General features: G+C 39.7%; 1 protein-coding gene across 1 annotated transcript in view; it reads left to right on the top strand.

The window, feature by feature from the left end:
• SCP2 (sterol carrier protein 2) overlaps positions 1 to 23,139 on the top strand; it is a 126,950-nt gene that overhangs the window by 101,709 nt on the left and 2,102 nt on the right. The window contains exons 13-15 of the mRNA XM_004438565.3: positions 4,641 to 4,743; positions 12,533 to 12,662; positions 21,174 to 21,253. Of these exons, the coding sequence (XP_004438622.2) occupies positions 4,641 to 4,743; positions 12,533 to 12,662; positions 21,174 to 21,253 (313 nt within the window). The remainder of the gene's footprint in view (positions 1 to 4,640; positions 4,744 to 12,532; positions 12,663 to 21,173; positions 21,254 to 23,139) is intronic.

Below are 23,139 nucleotides of genomic sequence, written 5' to 3'. Positions count from 1 at the left end.
ACCTACAACTAGGATACACAACTATGTACTGTGGGCTTTGAGGAGAAAAAAGAAAAGAAAAAAAAGAAGTAGGAAGTTTGGAGAAGGGCACAATGATAATTAAAAGCTGAAAAGCTGGACCATTAATGAAATGAAATTGGCTTGTGGAGGGCTAGTTGTGGCCACTTAATTTTAGGTCACTTATTCAGACTTTTGTCTGAGAAGATGGTGTACCATGGATAATTCAGCTCTAAATGGAACAGGAAAAAATTAGGATTTAGGTAAGGGAGAATTCAGTGTAATTTCAGTTCCATTCGGTCACTATTTACTGAATACCTGTCGTGTGCCGAGAACTGGGGATATAAAGATTATTTTTTTAAAAAGTTACGGTATCTGTTCTTGAGAAACTGGCATTTAGTAGGGTTTCACAGAAAAGGAGTTTCCTGGCCTGGATCTTGAAGCGTAAAGTGAAGTTTGCTAAGACAGGTATTCCAAACACAGGGAGCAACAATGGTAAAGGCATGGAAGTATGAAGTAGCATGCCATGCTCCAAGAACTGCACAGATTTCAGCATGGCAAAAGCTTAGGTTCCATTCCTTGTTTGTGATATTAACATGATTCCTCTAGTAGGCTCCCTTTTCAGCTTCTTAGACCTCCCATACCTCCCATACATTTCACCCTCAGTCTCAGCCGATCACTTCGCCTTATACATGGTTGAAAAAATAGAAGCCATTAGACCCAAACTCCCTCATTTTCTATCCTGAGACCTATAGCCCTATGTAGAATTGCACCCATCTCATCCTCTTTTCTTCCCTTGAGTCTCCTCGTTTTCCTATCACAGGTCACTAGATCTCATCTCATCTCCCGTCCCTTTCTCAAGACTTCTCTCCTTTTCCCTGGTTCATCACCATCATCAGGCAGACATGCTCTATATGTTAATCGTAAAACAAAAATAAACTTTCCTTGAAACCGCACTCCCCTCCAGAGACAACTCCATTTCACTGTTCCCCTAGAATTAATGTCTTAGAAGAGCCACACTGTCTCTATTTTCCTCTCCTTTTTACTCCGTAATTCACTATAATCTGACTTCTGCCTTCCATCACTTCCATATAATTGCTTTTGTCAGAGTCACCTGTACTCTCCATGTTGTCAACTCCAGCACGTACTTGACCCTTGGCAGCATTTGACATAATTTACTCCTCCTTCCCGATTCTTTCTCCCCTCTCAGTTTCTGTGACATCTTGCTCTACTGATTTTCCTCTTGCATCACTGACTGCTGCTTCCCCTTCTGTCCCAGACCTCTAAATAATGGACTTCCATAGGGTGTTGTCCTGGGCTCTTTTCTTTCTCTTTCATTCCCTCAAGGTGAGCTTATCAGTGCTCATGGATTCAAATACTTTCATTCTGCTGATGATTATGTTCATTTTATCTCTAGCCCAGACCTCTCCTCTGAGCTCCAGACTCTCGTATCCATCTGCCTTCTTGTCTCACAAACATCTCATACTTAATGTACCTAAAACGGAACTATGATCCTCTCTACTCCACTACCTTCTTCCTTTTATCAATAAATGGCACTACCATCCCCTCAGTTATTCAGGCCAAACACCTGAATCGTCCTTGCCCTTTTCCCTCCCCCTTAGATCTCCTTCATTCCCAGCAGTAAGGCCTATGGATTCTCTCTCTAAAATGTGTTTTGAATCCACTTCCTTCTCTCCATCTCCACTATGCCTCCACCATAGTCCAGACCACCATCACTTCTTATCTGGACTACTCCAGCAGCCTCCTAACTAGCTCCCCACCTCTGTTCTGGCACTGCCCCCGCCCCCCAAATTCATTCTGCACACCGTTGTAAGAATTATCACAAATCAAACTATTTCACTTCCCTGTTTAATCATTTCAGTGGCTTCCCAAATTTCGTACTTTGGCCTGCATGTCTGGTCCCTGCCTGGTTCTCTAATTTCATATCTTGTCACTCTCCCCCCACTTATTGTGCTCTAGTGACATTGGTCTTGTTTTACTTTCTTTTAACATACCAAGCTCTTTTCTTTCTCAGGATCTTTGCAATTTTCTCTTTGAATGGCTGTCTCCTTTTTCTTCCTTTCATTGGGTCTTAGCTTAAATTCATCTGCTCAGAGACATCATCCCTTGACTGCCCTACCTGAAGTATGTTCCTCTTTTTGTTTGCTTTCTAATATATACAATTATTTTGTCTGTTTACTTCTTTTTCTCCTCCACTGGAAGAATGTAAACTCAGTGAGGACAGGGACTGGGTCTGACTTGTTCACTGTCGTACTCTCAGTTCCTCCAACAATGCTGGGCATGTAACAAGCACTTATTAAATGTCTATGAAATGATAGAAAGAAGGAAAGGGGAGGGAAAGGAGAAATGGATGGGGCAGGTGGGGAGAGAGAAAAAAGACACAGAAGGAAGGAGAGGGAGTAGAGCTAAAGAAAGGAAGAAGGAAGGGGGAAGAAGAAAGGAAAAAAGAAAGAAATCCTCACTGAGCAGCTGCTGCGTACTTGACTCCTTCAAGTGTGTTCTTCCCATGTTGTTCCAGCCTTGGTCCCGGCCATCACCAGCATGCTTGTGGTATATCAGAGTAATTGCTTCACATAGTAAGGTGCTCTCATCTTCCTCAGACCCCTCGAGTTTCTGTCTGTATCTAACACGTGAGGCTCTGGAGCCCATAATAATCACGGCTATCATTTTTTACCATGGGCCAGGGTCTCTGCTAAGTGCCTTACACACAGGATTCCATGTAATTCTGCAAAGTCATTGACACACTTTACCTTTTTCCCTACCTCCCCACCAGAGGTGCACAGAGGTGAAGTAGCTTGCTCAGAATCAAATAGCTGGTGAGTGGAGGAAGCCCTTGAGATTCCAAACCAGGCCTTTGTGGCTATGAAGACTGTGTTCCTTCTGCCACATGAGGCCATTTATCTATAGTTGTTCCCTAAGTATCAAACAACCAATAGGTAGATCGTTGTCAAATTCATATCGTATATCATAGGTAAAAAATAAATCTCAAGCGGCTAGCCCCATGGCGTAGTGGTTAAGTTCAGCGCACTCCGCTTCAGTGGCCCAGGTTTGAGGGTTCGGATCCTGGCTGCAGACCTATACCACTCATCAGCCATGCTGTGGTTGTGACCCACAAACAAAATAGAGGAAGATTGGCACAGATGTTAGCTGAGGGCTAATCTTCCTCAAGCCAAAAAAAAAAAAATGAAGAAGATTGGCAACAGATATCTAGCTCAGGGCGAATCTTCCTCAGCAAAAAATAAATAAGTCTCAAGTCCAACCTCTGCTTACTCCCCACTTCCTTATAACTCTGTTCTAATCACCATCATCTCTTGCCAGGACTACTGCAGTAGCCTCTTAACTGGTCTCCCTGCCCCCTTACAGTCCATTTTCCAGCTAGCAGCCAGGTTTATTTTTTAAAACATATAAATTGAATCATGCTACTCTCCAGCTTATACCCCACAGTTCTTCTCATTATACTTAAAATAAATCCCAAACTCCTAACCGTGACCTATAAAGCCCCTCATTATCTTGCCCTGTGTGTTTCTGTGACCTTAGATCCTTCTACTCCTCTGCTTTGCTCCAGCCATACTAGCTGCCTTATAGTTCTTTTAACTGCCACACTCATTTCTTTTTTTTTTTATTTTTTTTTATTTTTCCCCCAAAGCCCCAGTAGATAGTTGTATGTCATAGTTGCACATTCTTCGAGTTGCTGTACGTGGGACGCGGCCTCAGCATGGCCGGAGAAGCAGTGCGTCTGTGCGCGCCCGGGATCCGAACCCGGGCAGTCCGCATCGGAGCGCACGCACTCAACCGCTAAGCCATGGGGCCGGCCCGCCACACTCATTTCTACCTCAAGTTCTTTATACTGGAAGAATAGAACTGGCTTCCCCACCTAAATCTTTACATGGCTGGCTCATTTACATAATTGAAGACCTAATTTAAATATCACTCTTTCAGAGAGGGCTATCTGACCAGGCTTTCTAAAGTAGAGCACCCAACATACATAAATATACTTTCTCTATATCCCCTTAACCTGCGTTATCTTCTTCATAGTAACTATATTGGTTTTTTTTTTTTTTTTTGTGCTGAGGAAAATTCACCCTGAGTTAACATCTGTTGCCAATCTTCCTCTTTTTTTGCTTGAGGAAGGTTAGCCCTGAGCTAACATCTGTGCCAGTCTTTGTTTATCTTGTGTGTGGGACACCACCACAGCGTGGCTGATGAGTGGTATAGGTTCGCACCCAGGATCCAAACCCGAGAACTTGGGCCACTGAAGTGGAGTGTGCTGAACTTAACCACTGTGCCATGGGGCTGGCCCCTGTAACTGTGTTCTTTATTTTATTTTATTTTTTCATGTTCATTTTCTCTCTCCTTCAGTAGCATATAAGCTTCATGAGGGTAGGTTCTTTGGTTTACCGTATTTTCAAGGACAATGCCTGGCACCTAGTGAGCACTCGATATTTGTTGAAAACATGGGAAGAAAAGCTTGATTGTTTTATGGGCTTAATAACAGTTTCCTTTGGGTAAGAGTCACAACGTCTCTGTTCTTAGGGTTTTTGAAAATTACTACTGTATAAATGTTGAAAAACCTAATACCTGTATGACTCCATGGATTGAAATTGATTCTTTTCTTTCCCCAGTTCTTTTAGAACTCATCAAATTGAGGCTGCACCAACCAGCTCTGCAGTTGATGGATTTAAGGCAAATCTTGTCTTTAAGGAGATTGAGAAGAAGCTTGAAGAGGTAAGTAATATTTACATAAAATGCTATCAGGAGGACCCTGAGGCTAGAGGAAGCAGATATAGATTTCAGATGTTGCCATGAAGTGGCACAAGTTGAAAATTTATGTCATATTGTCAAGTATTGAGTGTGTTTTATGGCTTCCTGTAATTCTGGTAAGAGTGCATTTCAGAGACGTAGAAATCTCCAGATTTGAGTTATATAAAGAACTATAGTAAAATGCTGTTAAACTGTTAACTTCAGAGGAAAGATTAACCCTTATCACTCTCTTCTCCATCTCTCTTTGTCAAGGAGATAATAATTATAGACAAAATTCATATGTTAAAGGGATTCTAATTTATTTTGGTGCAGTTTCCTTCTGAATTATAAAGATCTTACTTAGAACCATTCAAAAGAATAATATTTAAAGAGAGCTTTTAAAGGTACCTAATATCAAAACTCCTTTTAAAAAGAAATCTTTTGTGCTTGATTTTTTTCAAAGTAGTTTTTAATTTGTTTTTTCTTGTTGTAAAAAGGATGCTAATTAGGGCCTGGCCCGGTGGCGTAGTGGTTAGATTCGTGTGTTCCACTTCAGTGGCCAGGGGTTTGCAGGTTCAAATCTTGGGTGTGGAACTACACACTGCTTATCAAGCCAAGCTGTGGCGGTGTCCCACATACAAAATAGAGGAAGATTGGCACGGATGTTAGCTTGGGGACAATCTTCTTCAAGTGAAAAGAGGAGGATTGGCAACAGATGTTAGCTCAGGGCCAATCTTCCCCACCAAAAAAAAAAAAAAAGATACTATTTTTTAAAAAATTCACATGATACAGAAACATATAAAAAAGAAAAATCTCCTGAAATTCTATTACTTAGTGTTCACTAAAATGTTAACAGTGGTTGACATTCTTTCAGACATCTCTCTGTGTATATGAACATACAGTTTTACATAACTAGGATCATATAATACACGTTGAGTTTTTTAAATTATGCATATATGCAGATCTATTTTTATGTATAATAATTAGTTCTTGATAGATAGTAATCATATTAAGGGCAATCTAACAGTAACTCTCCAAACAGAGAGTTATTCTCTTCAGGCAAAATTAAATATTTACTTCATTGTTTCAAACCTAAAGGCATCTTGGGATTTCATTATTGATTTTAATTTTGAGACCCAACAAGGCACAGTTATTGCCACAGTCAAACAGTTCCAGTCACACATGTAGTAAGCTGATTAAAGTGGGCTGAAATAAAGAAAAGGATTCAGAACATTTAAGCTGTGTATTTCACTTGCTTTAGAGCCACAATGTGAAAGGCAAACATTGTGTATGTCTTGTAACTCCCATATTGTAGCACAAAGGACTTCTTAACATCCAAGGGGATTACACTGTGCGTGGGAAAACAGCTAATGTGACTGATTCTCTTGACAAAGGACCCTGCATTTTTAGGATTTTCATAATGATCAACAACCTTCCTGAGGTAGAGAGGGCCAGGGTTGATAGTTCCGGGCAGGCAGGCACTGGCCCAGGAGCTGCAGACCTGTCCCACCACCATCTTGTGGGGAGACACCTGTGTGGGACTACCTGTTGTTATAACCTACTTTTTTCTCTGGACAGAATGTTCTATGCTCATAAATATAAACCCTTACCATAAGTTTTAATGACCATATAGTACACGTTTGAATGTATGTATCATAATCTATTTAATTAGCCTCCTATGATGAACATCAGGTTGTATTTAAATTTTGCAAGTAAAACAGCAGTATAATAAATTTCCTTTTACACTTATCTTTAAGTACTTTATGCTATGATCATCTTGGCAAAAAGGAGGTACTAATTTACAAACTTAACAATTCTTTTTTTTTTTTGTGAGGAAGATCAGCCCTGAGCTAACATCTATTGCCAATCCTCCTCCTTTTTTTTTCCCCCAAAGCCCCAGTAGATAGTTGTATGTCATAGTTGCACATCCTTCTAGTTGCTGTATGTGAGACGCAGCCTCAGCATGGCCGGAGAAGCGGTGCGTCGGTGTGTGCCTGGGATCCTAACCTGGGCTGCCAGTAGCGGAGTGCGCGCACTTAACTGCTAAGCCACGGGGCCGGCCCCCAACTTAGCAATTCTTGAGTGACTTTTTTCATCACATCTTCTCCAGTGCTATGTTGGCTGGTTTTAAAAAAATCTTTGCCGATCTAGTAGGAAAAAAATATCTCATTATTCTTTTTTAAATTTCTTTCATTACAAGTGTCCACTAAAATGAAGTTGGACTCTATAAGAGCTCAGCTTGAAAATTTTATTTTTCATGCCACCAGTGTTTACGTGCAGAGCAACCCATAGGATAGTTGCTTCTGCCAAATTGCCCCATTTTTTTCAACTTCATTTCTGTTTAAAAAAAATCAAATAAAAATAACTAGTTTGGAGAGTATCAGGTATGGCTCTGTGTCAGTCATTGAATACCTCATTATTGGGATTAACAGAGCCATGCTATTTTTATTTCACAGTTGTCGTTTAGCTTTGCAAATGTGTTCCTCTTGCTCCCATTTTAATTCTTTTCTCCTCCCTCCATAACCTCACTTGCATGGACCTTGTCCCTTTATTTCTTTTCTCCTTCCCACGATTGTCAGTTTTCTAAATGTTAGCAGGACTAGAAAGTGAAAGTCTTTGAATCTTTTGTCAATTCATGCATTTTCTGCATTAGCAAAGGAAGCCTGGCAAGAGATTTTATTTCCACTTTGTCTTTGTTAGCAATACCCCAATGCCTTTCTTTGAACTTGGTCTTAATTTTTTGTTCCTATTAAGTGTACGACAGGATCTACTTCATGACCTTTTGCCTACTCAGAAAAAAGTACTTTTCTTCCTGCAAGAAGGCACTTAGAACTTTCTTAGTGTTAATGATCTCCAGTTTCGCAACAAATGTGTATTTTCTTTCCCCTTTTAACTCTCTTCTCCTTGTCCATTTCCTTACCCTCTCTCACCCCTCTTCAATTGAAAAGATTTTATTCACCAAAGGATGTGATTTTATAAGAGGATCTGTTGGTTCTGAAAAGTAACAGCAGGTGCAAAATTAATCTACATCTGTCTTAAAGAGGCAGGAGGAATTTCTCTCCAAGTATGCACATAGAATTTCTAAATGTTTGGTAGTATTTTTCTGCTCTAACTTGTTGGTGTCTGCCATAGCTCTAGTCCTGAGGCACTGTGCAAGCAGATGGCATGGATGCACCTGGAAGGAGTCATTCATGGGCCGCAGGCCCCAAGGGAAGCCTGGCTCTTAGGTGGCCCAGCACACCAGCATTATTAACCCAATCTTCTAGATTGTCTCCACAGAACCTTAAGGGAGTGGAGAAGACTTTGAACTTTCTTTTAGTTCTTTTATGGTGGCAGAAACTGCTTTCAGAGGCTAAAGGTTGGAAGTATTGATGTAACCTACTTTGCAGTATGGTATGGTCAGATGGAAAGAGCATTGAATTTGAAGTTAACCAACCTGAGATTAAGTTATGGTTGTACTGCTTACTAGCCATATGTCCCTGCCCCTCAAGGAACATAAGAGTTTAGTGGGAAGATTGACATGGAAAAATTTTCCCAGAAAGAAATAACTGCTTTAACAAGAAACATGGCCCTTTGCATGTGCAAAGGGCCATCAAAGTGTCCAGTAGAGACAGAAAAGCCTGCCTAGAAGAGTTAGTATGTGAGCTGTGACTTGAATTGATGAGGTTGGGGTGGGAATGGAGAATAGGAGGAGGTGAGTGACCCAGGACACAGCATGAGCAAGGGCATGGAGGCATATATGTTCATGGAATTCAAAGTGATCATATTGTTAGAACATAAAGCCTGAGGAGGATGAAAAAGTGGCTAACGATAAGAATAGATAAATATCCTTCAGATTGTGAAGAATCTTGAATGGTTTGTAAAGACAGACTTCATCCTGTAGGCTTTGGGGAGCCATTTAAGAAATTCAAATCTGAGAGTGTTAAATGGATTATGTTAGCGTTAGATGGATTATGATGGATGGATTACTTAGCAGCAGGATAGAGAATAGTCTGAAGGGTTCTTAACCCTTATGAGCTTCAGTTGTTTTTTCTGCTCAATGAGCTAATATTAATACCTGTCCAGCTACTTACAGGGTTTTATGAAGATTAAAGGAATAAAAGCACTTGAAAACTTGATAGCCCCTGACAGATTATTATTGTTGTTAAGAATTTTTCCAAAAGTTAACTTAAAATGATTTGAGTGAGATCTTTTAAGGGAAGCCAAAATAAGATAATTTCTCTTTCACTTTATTTATTTATTGTTATTATTATTATTTTTTTTTTTGAGGAAGATTAGCGCTGAGCTAACATCTGTTGCCAATCCTCCTCTTTTTGCTGAGAAAGATTGTCCCTGGGCCTAACATCCGTGCCCATCTTCCTCTACTTTATATGGGACGCTGCCACAGCATGGCTTGATAAGCGATGTATCAGTCTGCACCCGGGATCCGAACCCATGAACCCCGGGCTGCCAAAGCGGAACGTGCAAACTTAACCACTATGCCACCAGGCTGGCCCTCTCTTTCACTTTGAAAATCTGACAATCATTTTGGTTTCTTGATTTAACTAGAAGATATAGGTAGTTGATTTGAGGACACCCACATGTGAAAAATGCCTCCATTACTGTTGAGATAGGTAGTCCTAGACTAAATATTTTTAGAATAGCTTCTTTGGAGTCCTAAGACCCATGGTTGATTCTAGATAAGTTCAGGTATGTTATCTATGTATAAGAAAAAGATTGAGAGACCCACTAGGATGACTAAAATAAAAAAGACAAACAAAAGTGTTGGTGAGGATGTGGAGAAATTGGAACCTTCATTCATTGCTGCTAGGATTGTAACATGGTGCAGCCACTTTAGAAAACAGTTTGGTAGTTCCTCAAAAAGTTAAACATCACCTTATGACCCAGCAATTTCACTTCCAAATATATGCCTAAGAGAAATTAGAGCCTATGTCCATATAAAAATTTGTACACAGATGTCTATAGCAGTATTATTCATAATAGCTAAAAAGGGGAAACAACCATCAACTTATATATGGTTAAACAAAAAGTGCTACATCCATACAGTAGAATATTATTTGGCCATAAAAAGGAATGAATTACTGATACATGCTTCAACATGGATGAACCTTAAAAACACTATGCTAAGGGAAAGAAGCCAGTCACAAAAGACCACATATTTTACGATTCCATTTATATGGAATGTCCAGAATAAGCAAATCCACAGAGACAGAAAGTAGATTAATGGTTGCCAGAGACTAGCAGGAGGGGAGGATGGGGGGTGACTGCTAATGGGTATGGATCTTTTTGGGGTGATGAGAATGTTCTAAAATTAGATAGTGGTGTTGGTTGCATAACTCTGAATATACTAAAATACCACTGAATTATACACTTTAAAAGGATAAATTTTATGGTATGTAAATATCTCAATAAAACTGTTGTAAGACAAAGAAAACACAACAAAAAGGAAGAAAGAACTTAGGCCAGGCTCTCTGCATACATAGAAACAGAGGTTAGTATCTGATGTCAGTTTATGCAAGCTCCTCAGGGATAATAATTATTTGGGTATTTCAGGTACTTATCACAGTGCCTGAACATAGTAAACACTTAAATCTTTGCTAAAGAATGAATATTATGATACCAAAAGGAAGAATCTTGGATATAAGTTATTGTGGGCTGTCAGGCTGAAATAAAGAAGGTGGGAGATAAAAACTATTAGAAATTATAAGAGAACTTAAAAGGTAGCCAGTTCCAAAATAAATATACAAAGATTAATATATTTTCTATATATTTGCAATAACCCAGTCATAAAATATAATGAAAAAATATATTGTTAACAAGAGCAATATAAGTATAAAATACCTAAGAATAAACTTGGCAAGAAATGTACAAAAGCCTATGTGGGAAGAAAATGACAGAATATTGCAAAGGGACGTCAAAGAAAACTTGAAGATATACCATATTCATGGAAAGGGGAACTTAATATTGTAAAGATATTACTTCTCCCCCAAACAGATCCACATATTGTATGTAAACCCATCTAAATCCAAGAGCATTTTTGGGGGAAGAACTAACTAAATGATTGTATTGTGCATGTAGAGGGAAAAAATGTCTAAAACAAATCTAAGAATAGCCAAGAATGTTTGAAAGAGAGGAATTATGAAGGAGATTTACTGTACCAAAGAGTAACTTACATTACAAAGTTATAATATTGGCACAGGAGTAGCAGACAGATCATTAAGTAAAATAACAACAACAAAGAAATGGTAGCATTTATTGAGCAATTACTCTGTGCTTTGTGGGTATTTAAATACCATACAACTCTATGAGGGTAGCTACTGTTATTGTCTGCATTTCACAGATAAGAAAACTGAGATTCAGAGAGGTTTAGTAACTTGCTCTGGGTTATATAAATACGTGGCAGAGCAGGAATTCAAACCTATGCTGATTGCAGATTCAGTGTTATTAATTAGTAAAGTTTAATTCTAGGAATTTAACCTTAAATAAATGAGGCTACGTAGAAATATTTAGATGTAAGAATCTTATTATTCACAGCATTGTTATAAGACCCAAAAGTTAGAACTAACCTAAATATCAAGCAATAGAGTATTGGTTAAATAAAGTCTAGTATACTTCTACAATTAAAGACTATATGTGGTCATTTAAAATTATGTAGAAAAATATTTGATGACACAGTAATGAGAATAATTATATCAAACAGAAAAGTGGATTACAAAACAGTGTATACAGTATGATCCCATTTAAAAAATATATGCAAAGAAAAAAGATGGAGGGGATTTATATCAAAATATTATTTTCTCTGAGTGGTGAAATTATGAATGATTTAGTTTCTTCTTTTTGCTTATCGATATTTTCTGTTTTTCCCACAGTAAAATGTGTTTCTTCTCTAAAGAAAAATAATTGCAATAAAATTATTGTGTTGTTTTTGGTTTACGGTTTTTGAAAAGGTGTGTGAGTTTCTTGTCATCCTTTCGTTATTCACGCTGCCAGCCGGCTTAGCTTAGCTCCCCCTCTGTGCTCCTGTAGTCTCCCGTGCTTCCCTTTTTCCCAGTGTATTGTCATAGTGTATTATCATTTACCCTGCTAACTCCTAGTTCTATATTTCAGTGCCTAGAACAATGTCTGGTGCGAATCATTGTTTAAATCAATAAATTTTTCAGTAAGGAAAGATGAAACAGAGTAGGAATGAAGGGGAGAGAGAGGGAGAAGGAAAACCAACCTACAGAGATGTGGATCTGAGGTGATTTTTCCTGCTTAGTTCCCCAAGATCCAAAAGTAAGTGGTGGATGGTATATTACTTGTCTAATTCTTTATACTAGTCCAGAAAATGGGTTGACCACAAAATAAGACTTCCATCTCAGAACCACTTATCTTTAAGTTCTGATTGTGGGAAACCAAAAATATATGTAAAGGAATTTACCTGTGGAAAAAAAGAGGGAGTGGGGTTCCTACATTTAGAGAGGCCAGAGTGAATCTTTCAGAAATTACTGAGATGAAGGCTATTTCAGTAGAAAAGGCTGCTGTGCCACCCTCCATCCTCTCTTTTCCTTCCACCAGTTGTATCCAGAAAGTCATTTTTAACAAAAAATTTGGCAGATGAGGGAGTTGTTGCCTCGTTGTCTTTCAGACTTTTCTGGGTAAAAGATCCTAAGGGAGGTTGGGGACTGCCTGCTGGCCCAGCTGCTCCTGTCATGTATCTATTTAAACATTTAATTTGGGGAAAAAGCCAGAGAAATGAACTTAATATAACTCCCAGTGTTATTTTTCTTTCCAGGAAGGGGAACAATTTGTGAAGAAAATCGGTGGTATTTTTGCCTTCAAGGTGAAGGATGGCCCTGGTGGTAAAGAGGCCACCTGGGTGGTGGACGTGAAGAACGGCAAAGGTTCAGTGCTTCCTAACTCAGGTCAGTGCAGTAGTGACTTCACTTATAGGAGCACTGACAAGCTCACAGAAGAAAATGGGGGTCTGCTGTGGTGTTCCCCAAGAGGGCTGGCTTTAGAGGTATAGGACCTTGGTAAAGAACTAGTGAATCCTTGGGAACAGGAATAGGTCACCGCTGCCTCCTCCCAAAGATTAGGAGGCTTCATCGCAGAGTCACCAATCTTAAGCTTTGGAATTAGATTTGGGTTGGGGTCTTGGCCCTGCCACTCACAGATTCTGGCCTTGAACAAATTATTTAACTTCTCTGAGCCTCGGGTTTTCTCATCTGTAAATGGGAATAAGATAATGGTACCTATTTCATAGGGTTGATGCAAGGATTAAGAGAATTATCTCTTAATTAACCTGTAAAGCACGTGGTCTAGTGTATGGTTATGTGGCCTCAAAAGACCTATCTATACTCACTGTCTCCACTTCCTCTCATCCCAGTCTTTTTTGAACCCACTCCAGTCAGCTTTTGTCCTCATTACTATCCTAAAACTATTCTTGTCAAGGTCACCAGTGACTGCCATGTTGCTAAATTCATTGGTTAATTCCCAGCCTTCAAGATATTACACTTCCAGGCTTTCCTCTTACCTGCTGGCTGTTCCTTCTTGGCCTCTCTTCCTGTTTTCTCCTCATCTTCAAATTTCTCAACGTTGGAGTGCTGCAAGGCTCAGCTCTATCTACATTCACTCCTTGGGGATCTCATCTAGTCTCATGCTTTTAAAGCCATCTCTACACTGACGACTCCCAGATATCTTCAGCGTGGACTCAGCTGCTGAACTCTAAGGTGTATATCCAGCTGCTTAATTGACAAGTTTACTCAGATATTTAATAGGTATCCCAAAGTTAACATGTATAAAACTGAACTGATCTTCCTCCTACTCCCCTTTAATTATGTACTCCTCCCACTGTCTTCTCCATCTCGGTAAATTGCTCTTCTATCGTACCAGTTCCTCAGACCAAAACCGTTGAAGTCATCCTTGGCTCCTCTTTCTCCCACTCCACGGTCTAATCCACCAGCAAATTCTGTCCTCCTCTACTCCTGCCACCTTGGTCTAAGTCTCCATCATTTGTTTGCCTGGTCTCCCTGTTTCTAACCTTGCCCCCTACAAGTTCTTCTCCACACACCAGCTGGAGTGATCATTTGAAAACTTGTCAGATGGTGACCCTCCTGTGCTCTAAACCATCCAGTGGCTTTCAGCTCAGAGTTCTTACAGTGGTACCACATGACCTGGCCCGAGTTTTGTCTGTCTTACCACGCTCTCCCTCACTTTGCTCCAGTCATACTGGCCTCCTTGTTATTGCTTAAACGTGAGGTGTTCCCAGTTCAGGGCTTTCTCCTCTGTCCTTCTGCCTGAAATTCCTTCCCTTAGATATCCTCATGGCTTGTTCCCTCACTTCCTTTGGATCTTTGCCCAACTATCACCTGCTCAGTTAGCCCTTCCCTAACCACACATTTAAAATCACACCCCCATTACCATTCCCGGTTGTCCTTTTCTGCCTTATTTTTCTTTATAGCACTTATCTCCATCTGATACACCATATAAATCTTGCTTATTTATTTGCTTATTGTCCATCTCCCCTACTTGAATTGTAAGCTGCATGAAGGCAGAGCTTTTTGCATGTTACGTTCACTGCTTCATTCTCAGTGCCTAGACTAGTACCTGATACATAGTAGGCCTTCAATAAAATAAATAATTCAAAGATGAACAGCAGAATGAATGAATGATGCTTAGCAAGCGTTCAGTAACTGGTAGCTACATTGTATGTTACCTTTCTCTTGTAGGAGAGAGCCTGGTGCAATTAAGAAATAATGATGGATGGGAACTAGCTTTTTGGAGGACTTAAAATACCATGCTATGAACTTTGAAAGTGATTTGATATATAATCAATCCATTAAAGGTTTTTAAGTAGAAAAGTGAAAGTCAGAGTTATGTTGTAGAAGATGAAGCTGGTGCATCAGACCTGATGAATTGGAAAGGCAGAAATCAGAGGCAGAGAGAGCAGTTAGGAGGATGAATGTTGCTACTGTCTAAGTGAGCAGAAAGGATAGCCTGAGTGTTGGCAGTGAGAAAAAAGGATGTTGTTACATGGCCAGGGATATTTGGGGTGAAGTTGATGGGATCTGGAAGCTGTGTAGGAGAAGGAAGTGTATCAAAGATAGTAGAGTTTCATTACTGATACATTACAGAGAGAGGTTCTGGAGGAGAGGATGACATAGGAGCGCAGGTGGAAGGAGGGTGAGCCTTAGGAAGGAGGGATGCATACTTCTTTCTCTGAGAGGGTAGATAAATATTCAGGGGCATTTTAAGGGAGAAAGGGGGTTGACAGAGCTCTTCGAATAGAATTTAGAGCTTGGAGACAGGAGAAAATGTTAATAGCAGTGTTATATGTGCTGTTGAATAAGGAATCAACCAGAGATTAATGAGGGAAAGGCTGAGGGGTGGTAAGGACATCTGGTGTGGGCAGCATGGCATTGTTGTGGAAAGTACCTGAATTTCATATAGTCTTTTTTTCCCCCTCAAAATGAGTGGGCAGAAAAATAACTATATGTTTGCATTCTATGGGCTGCCACTCTAATGTGGTGTAGGAAGAAAAACTAAATATTTCATCTAGATTTTAGCTTTTAAAAATAAAAAGAATTTTTGGAAAATAGTGCTAATTTTTTAATGACTGAGGTTAATAGTTACTTCAGTATTAATAATTTTTAATAATTTTATTTATTTATTTTTCCCCCAAAGCCCCAGTAGATAGTTGTATGTCATAGCTGCACATCCTTCTAGTTGCTGTTTGTGGGACGCGGCCTCAGCATGGCCGGACAAGTGGTGCGTCGGTGTGCGCCCGGGATCCGAACCCGGGCCGCCAGCAGCGGAGCACCCGCACTTACCCACTAAGCCACGGGGCCAGCCCTTACTTCAGTATTATATTCCAGTATGCTCAGGCAGATGTTAAGGTGATTTTTTAAAAAAAAAATTTCTTCTATTTTGTTACTGGTATGTGTTTGTCATGCAAGATAATATGCTTATGGAAAGCTATTGAGCATAGTTTCAGAAAAACCTTGTTCTTTGCATGTGTACTCTGGCAGTACAGAGCTCTCCCCACATTGGTGCCCCATCCCAGGCCTGGAGGGATTTTACCCTGGAGCAGGGAAATTTCTGCTGAAACTGACACTTGTTGGCAGCCAAGAGTGGTGTTGAAATGTGGACTTACCTGGTAAAAGCTACGCCTGGAAATTGCCAGCTCCTTTTACATCAGCCAACAAATGACCATTTGTTAGAGATCAGCTATGTTAAAGTATTGATAACCTGTCCTAGTTTGAACTGGCATCTTAAAGAGAATTGCTAGTTCTTTTGGCTTGTACATAGTGTTGAGAGGTTTACTTACTGTTAATGAGGTAAGATTTACTTAAATGTATCTCATTTGCTTATATTCTAAGAGTTTGGTAATGATTATATAGATGGTTATATTAAGGACTTTTAGATTTTGTGAGTTTTCCATAATATTTTCTTCCTCTCTAGGTGCCTTTCTGCGTGAATTCTGCCCCTCCCTCCTCTCCTTTGAAACGACTCACATAGCATGTCTCCAGGAAGCCAACTTTGATTAATCTAACATGACACTTGTTCTTTCATTCCTTTATTCTGCCCTCTCTGCACTTAACTTGAGTTCTCAACCCTGCCTCTTTGTGGAGAACATGATATAGAAAGCCTCAGAGTCTCCCATCCCCAAGGTACAGTAGAAGGAACATAGCCTTTGGAGATACCCAAGCTGGGTTCAGACCTTGGCTCTGTCACTTACTAGGTGTATACCTTCCCTGAGTCCAGTGGTCTCATCTAGAAAATGGTGAGAATAATTTCTATCCATGGAGTTGTTGTGGGGATTAAATGAGATAAGGTATGTAAAGTGCTTATGCATAGTAAGTGCTCAGTAAATCCTTGCTTTCTCCCCAACCCATATATAAAACATTAATTTTGCTCGAACCCATCAGACTTGTCTAAGACTCCTCAAAATAACTTGGGGAACTGAGAAAGATCTGAGATTCACCAGATGCTGATGAATTGGTGAAGGCTCAATTAAAACTGAGCTGTTGAAGGTTTGTATCCTTCCTGTAACAGGAGGAAGCCATAGAGCTTAGGAGCTGGGAGTATGGGCTTTAGCAGCAGGAATCTACTTTCAGACCTAGCTCAGTCACTTATTAGCTGTGTGATCTTGGGCAACTTGTTTGACTTCTCTGACCCTCATAGGGTTGTTGTAAAGATCAGATGAGTCCATGTATGTGAAGCGCTCAGCATAGTGAGAGCTCGGTAAAGGCTGATATTCACTTCCTAGAGTTACCTTTCAGTGACTGCGAGTCCTTTCTTGCAATATTAAGATCAAGTCCAATTATAAATCAAGTTCTGTTATCTCAATTTGCTAGCTTTTTTTCCTCCCTGCTCTTTGAGGTTGTAGATCTATAAGAGAATTGGATTTTCTAGCTGTAAATTCTTTCATTTTCAAAGCTTCAGACCTTTTTTCCAGTAATAAGAGAAAATTTTGTTAGAGGCAAAGATGGAATGGCCATTGAATCACAGTCTTTTTAGGGACTATCCCTGAGTTCCAAGATATAGAATAAAACTTTTAATTTTCAATCTTCTTGTAATTATTTAATAATATGGGCATGCTGTTCTCTAACAGTTTACCCCTTAGTCCATTCGGATTGCTGTAACAAACTACCACAGACCGAGTATCTTATCAACAACAGAAATTTATTTCTCACAGTTCTGGAGGCTGGGAGTCCAAGGTCAAGACACGAGCATGGTCACGTTTGGTGAGGGCTCTCTTCCAGGTTCATAGCCAGTGCCTTCGCGCTGTGGGCTCACATGGTGGAAGGGGCTAGAGATCTCTCTGGAGCCTCCTTTATAAGGCACCAATCCCATTCATTAGGGCTCCACCCTTAGGACTTCCCAAAGGCCCCACCTACTAATACCATGAAGTCATTAGGACTTCAACATATGAGTTTTTGGGGGTACACGAACATTTAGACCATAGCAACCCATATCTCTTCTATTAAGGCACAGATTATCTGATTAGCTCTTGGGTCATAATTTGATAATCTTCTGAACTATATATAATCTACCTATTTATTCACCAGGCATTTATTGATTGCCTTTTATGTGTCTAGCACTCTTCAAGGACCTGGGGATGTAACAGCGAACAAAACTGACAAGGGCCCTGCCCGTGAAGTGTTCATTCTGGTGGACAAATACACACAGAAAATACATATACAAATAAGTAAGGTAGTTTCAGATAAGGGCAATGAAGAAAAATAAAACAGAATAGTGAGATAGAAGGTGACTTGGTTTCGGGGAGAGGCCAACTTTAATTTGAGGAGGAGCCAGCTGTTAGAGAACTGTTGTTATATTGTTTGCCTAAAACACTGACTGCTGAAAAATTTGATTTCTTGGTGTAATTTTCTTTTTGTACTTGAAACCTCTCATTTGTCCAAGGTGGACATGGCTGATTTAGCAATGAGATATTAGAGTCTTAATTGTATAGCCTTTTTTTCTTTATAGTTTGATGATATTAAAGTTAATATTTTAAAAACTTTGTATTATATAGGTACTATACACTCAGGGTAAAAATAATTAGAAAAGATAGAGAAACAAAATGAAAAAATTACTCTCCTGTAATCCCACCATCTACATCATGGGTGACAAACTGTGGCCCGTGGGCCAAATCCACCTCACCACTGGTTGTTTTGTTTTTGTTTTGTGTAAAATTTATATTGAAGTCTAGCCTGTGATAAAGGGCATAAATCTGAAGTGTACAGCTTCATCAATGCTTACAAATGAATACATCTCCCAGGTCAAGATGCAGAATGTTGCCAGCACTCTAGAAGCCTCCCTCATGTCCCCTCCCATCACTATCCACTCCCAGAAGGAACCACTATTCCGAATTCTATCACCATGGACTGATTTTATTTATTTTGGAAATTCGTATAAATGGAACCATACAATGTTTACTCTTGTAAGTCTGGCTTCTTTTGCTCAGCATTAATATTGTTGCATGTAGCAATAGTTCATTTTTACCATGTGAATGCACCAGAATTCATTCATTCATTCCATGGTTGATATATCTCTGCAGTGTTTCCATTTGGGGGCCTTATGAATAAAGCTGTTTTGAACATTCTCATATGTGTCTTTTAGTGGACATTTGTACTCATTTCCATTACACATATAACCAGGATTAGAAATACTAGGTCATATGGTACAGGATAGCCAAACAGTTTTTTGATGTAGATATATTATTTTACATTCTCTTCCACATTATATTAGAGTTTCATTTGCTTCACATTTTTGACAGTACTTGGAAATGTCAGGTTTTTCTTTTTTGGCAGGTTCATTGACGTATAATTTACACACAATAAAATCTATCCTTTTTAGATGTACAATTCTATGAATTTAGACAAATGCATATAGTTGTATAACCACCACCAAAAATCAAGATATAGGTATTTCCTTCACCTCAAAAAGTATAGTTAGTCCCCTTCTCTCATCCTTAGTCCCTACAGCCACTAATCTGATTTCTGTCCCTGTAGTTTTACCTTTCCCAGAATGTCATGTAAGTGGAATCATACAGGATGTAGTTTTTGAGCCTGCTTCTTTCATGGAGATTCATTCATGTTGTCGCATGTATCATCAGTAGTTTGCTCCTTTTTGTTGCTGAGTAGTTTATCCATTCACCAGTTGATGCACATTTGGGTTTTTTCCAGCTTTTGGCAATTTGAATAAAGCCACTATGAACATTCACATGCAGGTTTTTGTGTGGACATATGTTTTCATTTCTCTTGGGTAAACACCTAAGAGTGGGATTGCTGGGTCGTATGGCATATATATGTTTCTCTTTATAAGAAACTTCCAAAGTGTTTTCTAAAGTGGCTGTACCATTTTACAGTCCCTCCAGCATTGTACTGACCTTTCAGTCGCTCCTCGTCCTAACCAGCACTGGTATCTTTTTTTTTTTAGCCATTCATTCTAGTATGTACTAGTAGTATCTCATCTATGCTTTTAATTTGCATTTTCCTGATGATTAATGAAATTGCACACTGTTTCATGTGCTTTTTGGGCCATTTGGAGATCCTCATTTGTACAGTGCCTGTTTCTTTGCCCATTTTTGTATTGGATTATCTAACCTTTTCTAATTGAGTAATAGGAGTTTTTTATATATTCTGGATATAAGTTCTTTGTCTGATATATGAATTGCAAATTTCTTCTCCCTCTTTGCTACCTGTTTTGAAAATAGTCTTATTGGAACACAGCCACACTCATTTGTTTATGTATTATCTATAGCAGCTTTTGCACTACAGAAGCAAAGTTTAGTAGTTGTGATAGAGACCTAGTGGCCCACAAAGACTAAAATATTTAGTGTCTAATCCTTTACAGAAGATGTTTGTTAACCCTTGATCTAGATAACTGTATTCATTTTCTATTTATGCATAACAAATTACCACAAAGTTAGTGGCTTAAAACAAAGCACACATTTATTTCCTTACAGTTTCCATGGTAAGTTGGCTGAGGACAGCTTAGCTGAGTCCTCTGCATAGGGTCTCACAGGCTGCAGTCAAGGTGTTTGTCAGGGCTGGGTTCTTATCTGGAGGCTTGACTGGGGAAGGGTCCATGTCCAGGTTCACTCAGGTTGCTGGCAGAATTCATTTCCTTGCAGCTATAAGAATGGTAGCTTTAGTTTTTTATTGGCTGTAGGCCATAGTCTGCCCTCACCTCCTAAAGGCCGGTACCCTGCCATGTGGCCCTTTCCATATGCAGGTCACAGCATGGCAGCTAGCTTATTCAAGGCTAGCAGGAGAGTGAGAGTGAGTATGCTAGCAAGACAGAGCCTTATATAACGTAGCAGAACCACAGGACTGACATCCCATCTCCTTTGCCACATTCTGTTGGCTAGACGCAAGTCACAGGTGCTGCCCACACTCGAGGGAAGGGGATCATACAAAGGCCTGAACACCAGGAGGCAGGGATCATGGGGATCACTGTAGAGTCTGTGTGCCACAATAACTATTATTAATGTATTAGTGTCTAAGTTTACAGATGTTTTTCCTGTACATATATAATTGAATATCTGTTTTTAAGCAAAAATGGGAGCATGCTCACAGTTTGTTTTGTAACTCGCTTAAATAACAGTATCATGAACAGTATAACATGAACATTTTTTCAGGTCAGTGAATGTAGATCCATATCATCTAATGGCTGCATTATATCCCATTATATGAATACCATAATTTATTTAATCAATTCCCTCTTGTTAAATATCAAGGTTGCTTGTGATTTATGCCACATTTTACCAGGCTGCATACATAGAGGTGTATGTGAGGACCCATTTCCCCACACTGCTCTGGTACTGGGTGTGATTCTGATGCAGTCAGTGGCTTTTGACTAAAATGTATACGTGAAACTGAACACTCCCCTTTTCTCCTTCCTTCTCCTACATATCTCTGTTTTAGATAAGAAGGCCGACTGCACAATCACAATGGCTGACTCAGACTTACTGGCTTTGATGACGGGTAAAATGAATCCTCAGTCGGTAAGTATGATGGGGCTTGTATCTTTCTAGTAAGTGGGTCTTTTAGCCCATTCCACTTCATCTCCTGCCTCAGCCTCATACCATCAAGTGCAAAGTGGTCAAACTCACAAAACTCAGTGTTCCCCAAAATGTTCACTTAACAAATGACAGACGTTTGTGGAGCAAACTGTGTGCCACTGTTCTTTGTGCTGGAAAGACCCAGATGAATAAGAAATAGTTTCCATGCTCAGGCCATCCACAATTTGGTACGAGACAGATCAAAAGATTTAGTGCAGCCGAATATCCGAGGTGCCACAACACTTGAGCTGAGTCATAAGGGTGACCAGAAGTTAGCAGTGCAGATGGAGAGTAGGAGCAATCCAGGTGGAGGGAGGGAGCGGTGTGAACAAAGGTAAGACCTCTTACATTTCGTGTCTTTGCCATGCTCTTTTTGCCTGAACTGTCCTTCCCTGACAAACTCCTTGTCTTTCAAAATTAGCTCAGATGTTATCTCCAAAGACCTCCTTCCAAATTGTTGGGGAGCTGTAGCCAGTCCCTCTTCTGGGCCACTTATTGGACTGCTAGCTTAGCACTTGTCACGTTATATTAGTCATAATGTGCCTCTCTCTTCCCCATCAGATTGTGAGTGTCTCAAAGGAACAAACTATGTCTTATTTGTCTTCATGTCTCCAGAACTTAGCACTATGCCTGACATTTTTAGGTTTTCAGTAAACAGTTGCTGGATTAAATTGTATTTGTCTAAAATATATTTATGCCTTGTATAGATTTTCCTGGGCCCCAGATTGTCAGGGTCTTCCTATACTCTTTAGTTGCACAGTGTTGAACAGACTTGATATACTGAGCTTTCTTTAGCTAGAGATAACAAAAAAGAAACTAAGATGCTTCTTTCCATTGTAACCTTATATTTTTGATGCGGCAGCCTGATTTGTTTTAGGTCTTGTTCCTCTGGTCCCCTGGTAATTGGAAAGATTGGATACAACAACTAAATCTGACTCCCACTCGTATTCCTTTTCAAATGCTTTTTCTAAGCAACTAAGCATATTTCAGCTGATGCTTTGACAAGTGAGAGACTTGCATCTGTGACGTTTCAGCTGAATACACACGATTGGCACTGACATTTCCACCCACTGAGCCTGCTCCAAAAGTCTGGACAAAACAGAGGCCACCAGTATAGGAGCTGGCTGTGCTCCTCCTTCCCCCCGCCACTGCTCCTCATCCACTGTGCACTCCGTGCACTTCCTTGGCAGGGTGATCAGACTTCACACATCAGCTCCCCTCATTCTCTCAGTTTATCTGTTTACTGCCCATCTGGGGGAGCGAAGTGTCAGCTTATTTTTCTTGAACACCTCTTAGCACCCAAAGGAATTAAAGATAAAAATGACAGACCTTTCTATTAATGTGCTAATGGCCTTCCCTTATGCTCAGTAGAGGATTTGACGGAAACCATTAAATGCAATAGAAATTACCATTTCAGTGTTTGGCTACAGTTGAAACAAAGCGGTGTACTCTCAGTGCAAAGCACACATAAAGAACACCTAGGGGCCAGATTAAATGATCCTTATGTTTGGATTCTCTAAAGGACGAAGATTCATGTTTTCTCTATAGTAATTAATAAATAAAAAGTCATTTTCTCTTTTAATTTAAAAAAAGAGGAAGATGGTGAGTTTCTCTTCTAGCTACTACTGGTCTGTATTTTTAAAGGACGTATGTTAAATATGTTGTGTTCTGAGACACCTGACCTTTAAATCATCAGACAGAAGGCTGTGTGCCATATAGAAAGAAATATTTAGTTTGTCCAGACAGAGGAGGGGAAAAACGGGAATTAGTCACCCTTACCAGAAGGTGTAGAAAAAGAGCTCTGCGCATTCCTATGGATGAGGCAGAGA

This window comes from Ceratotherium simum, chromosome 22 (assembly GCF_057802395.1).
Source record: "Ceratotherium simum simum isolate JZ-2026a chromosome 22, ASM5780239v1, whole genome shotgun sequence".
In the NCBI taxonomy this organism is placed as follows: domain Eukaryota; kingdom Metazoa; phylum Chordata; class Mammalia; order Perissodactyla; family Rhinocerotidae; genus Ceratotherium; species Ceratotherium simum.
This window is presented reverse-complemented; position numbering and strand designations above follow the sequence as displayed.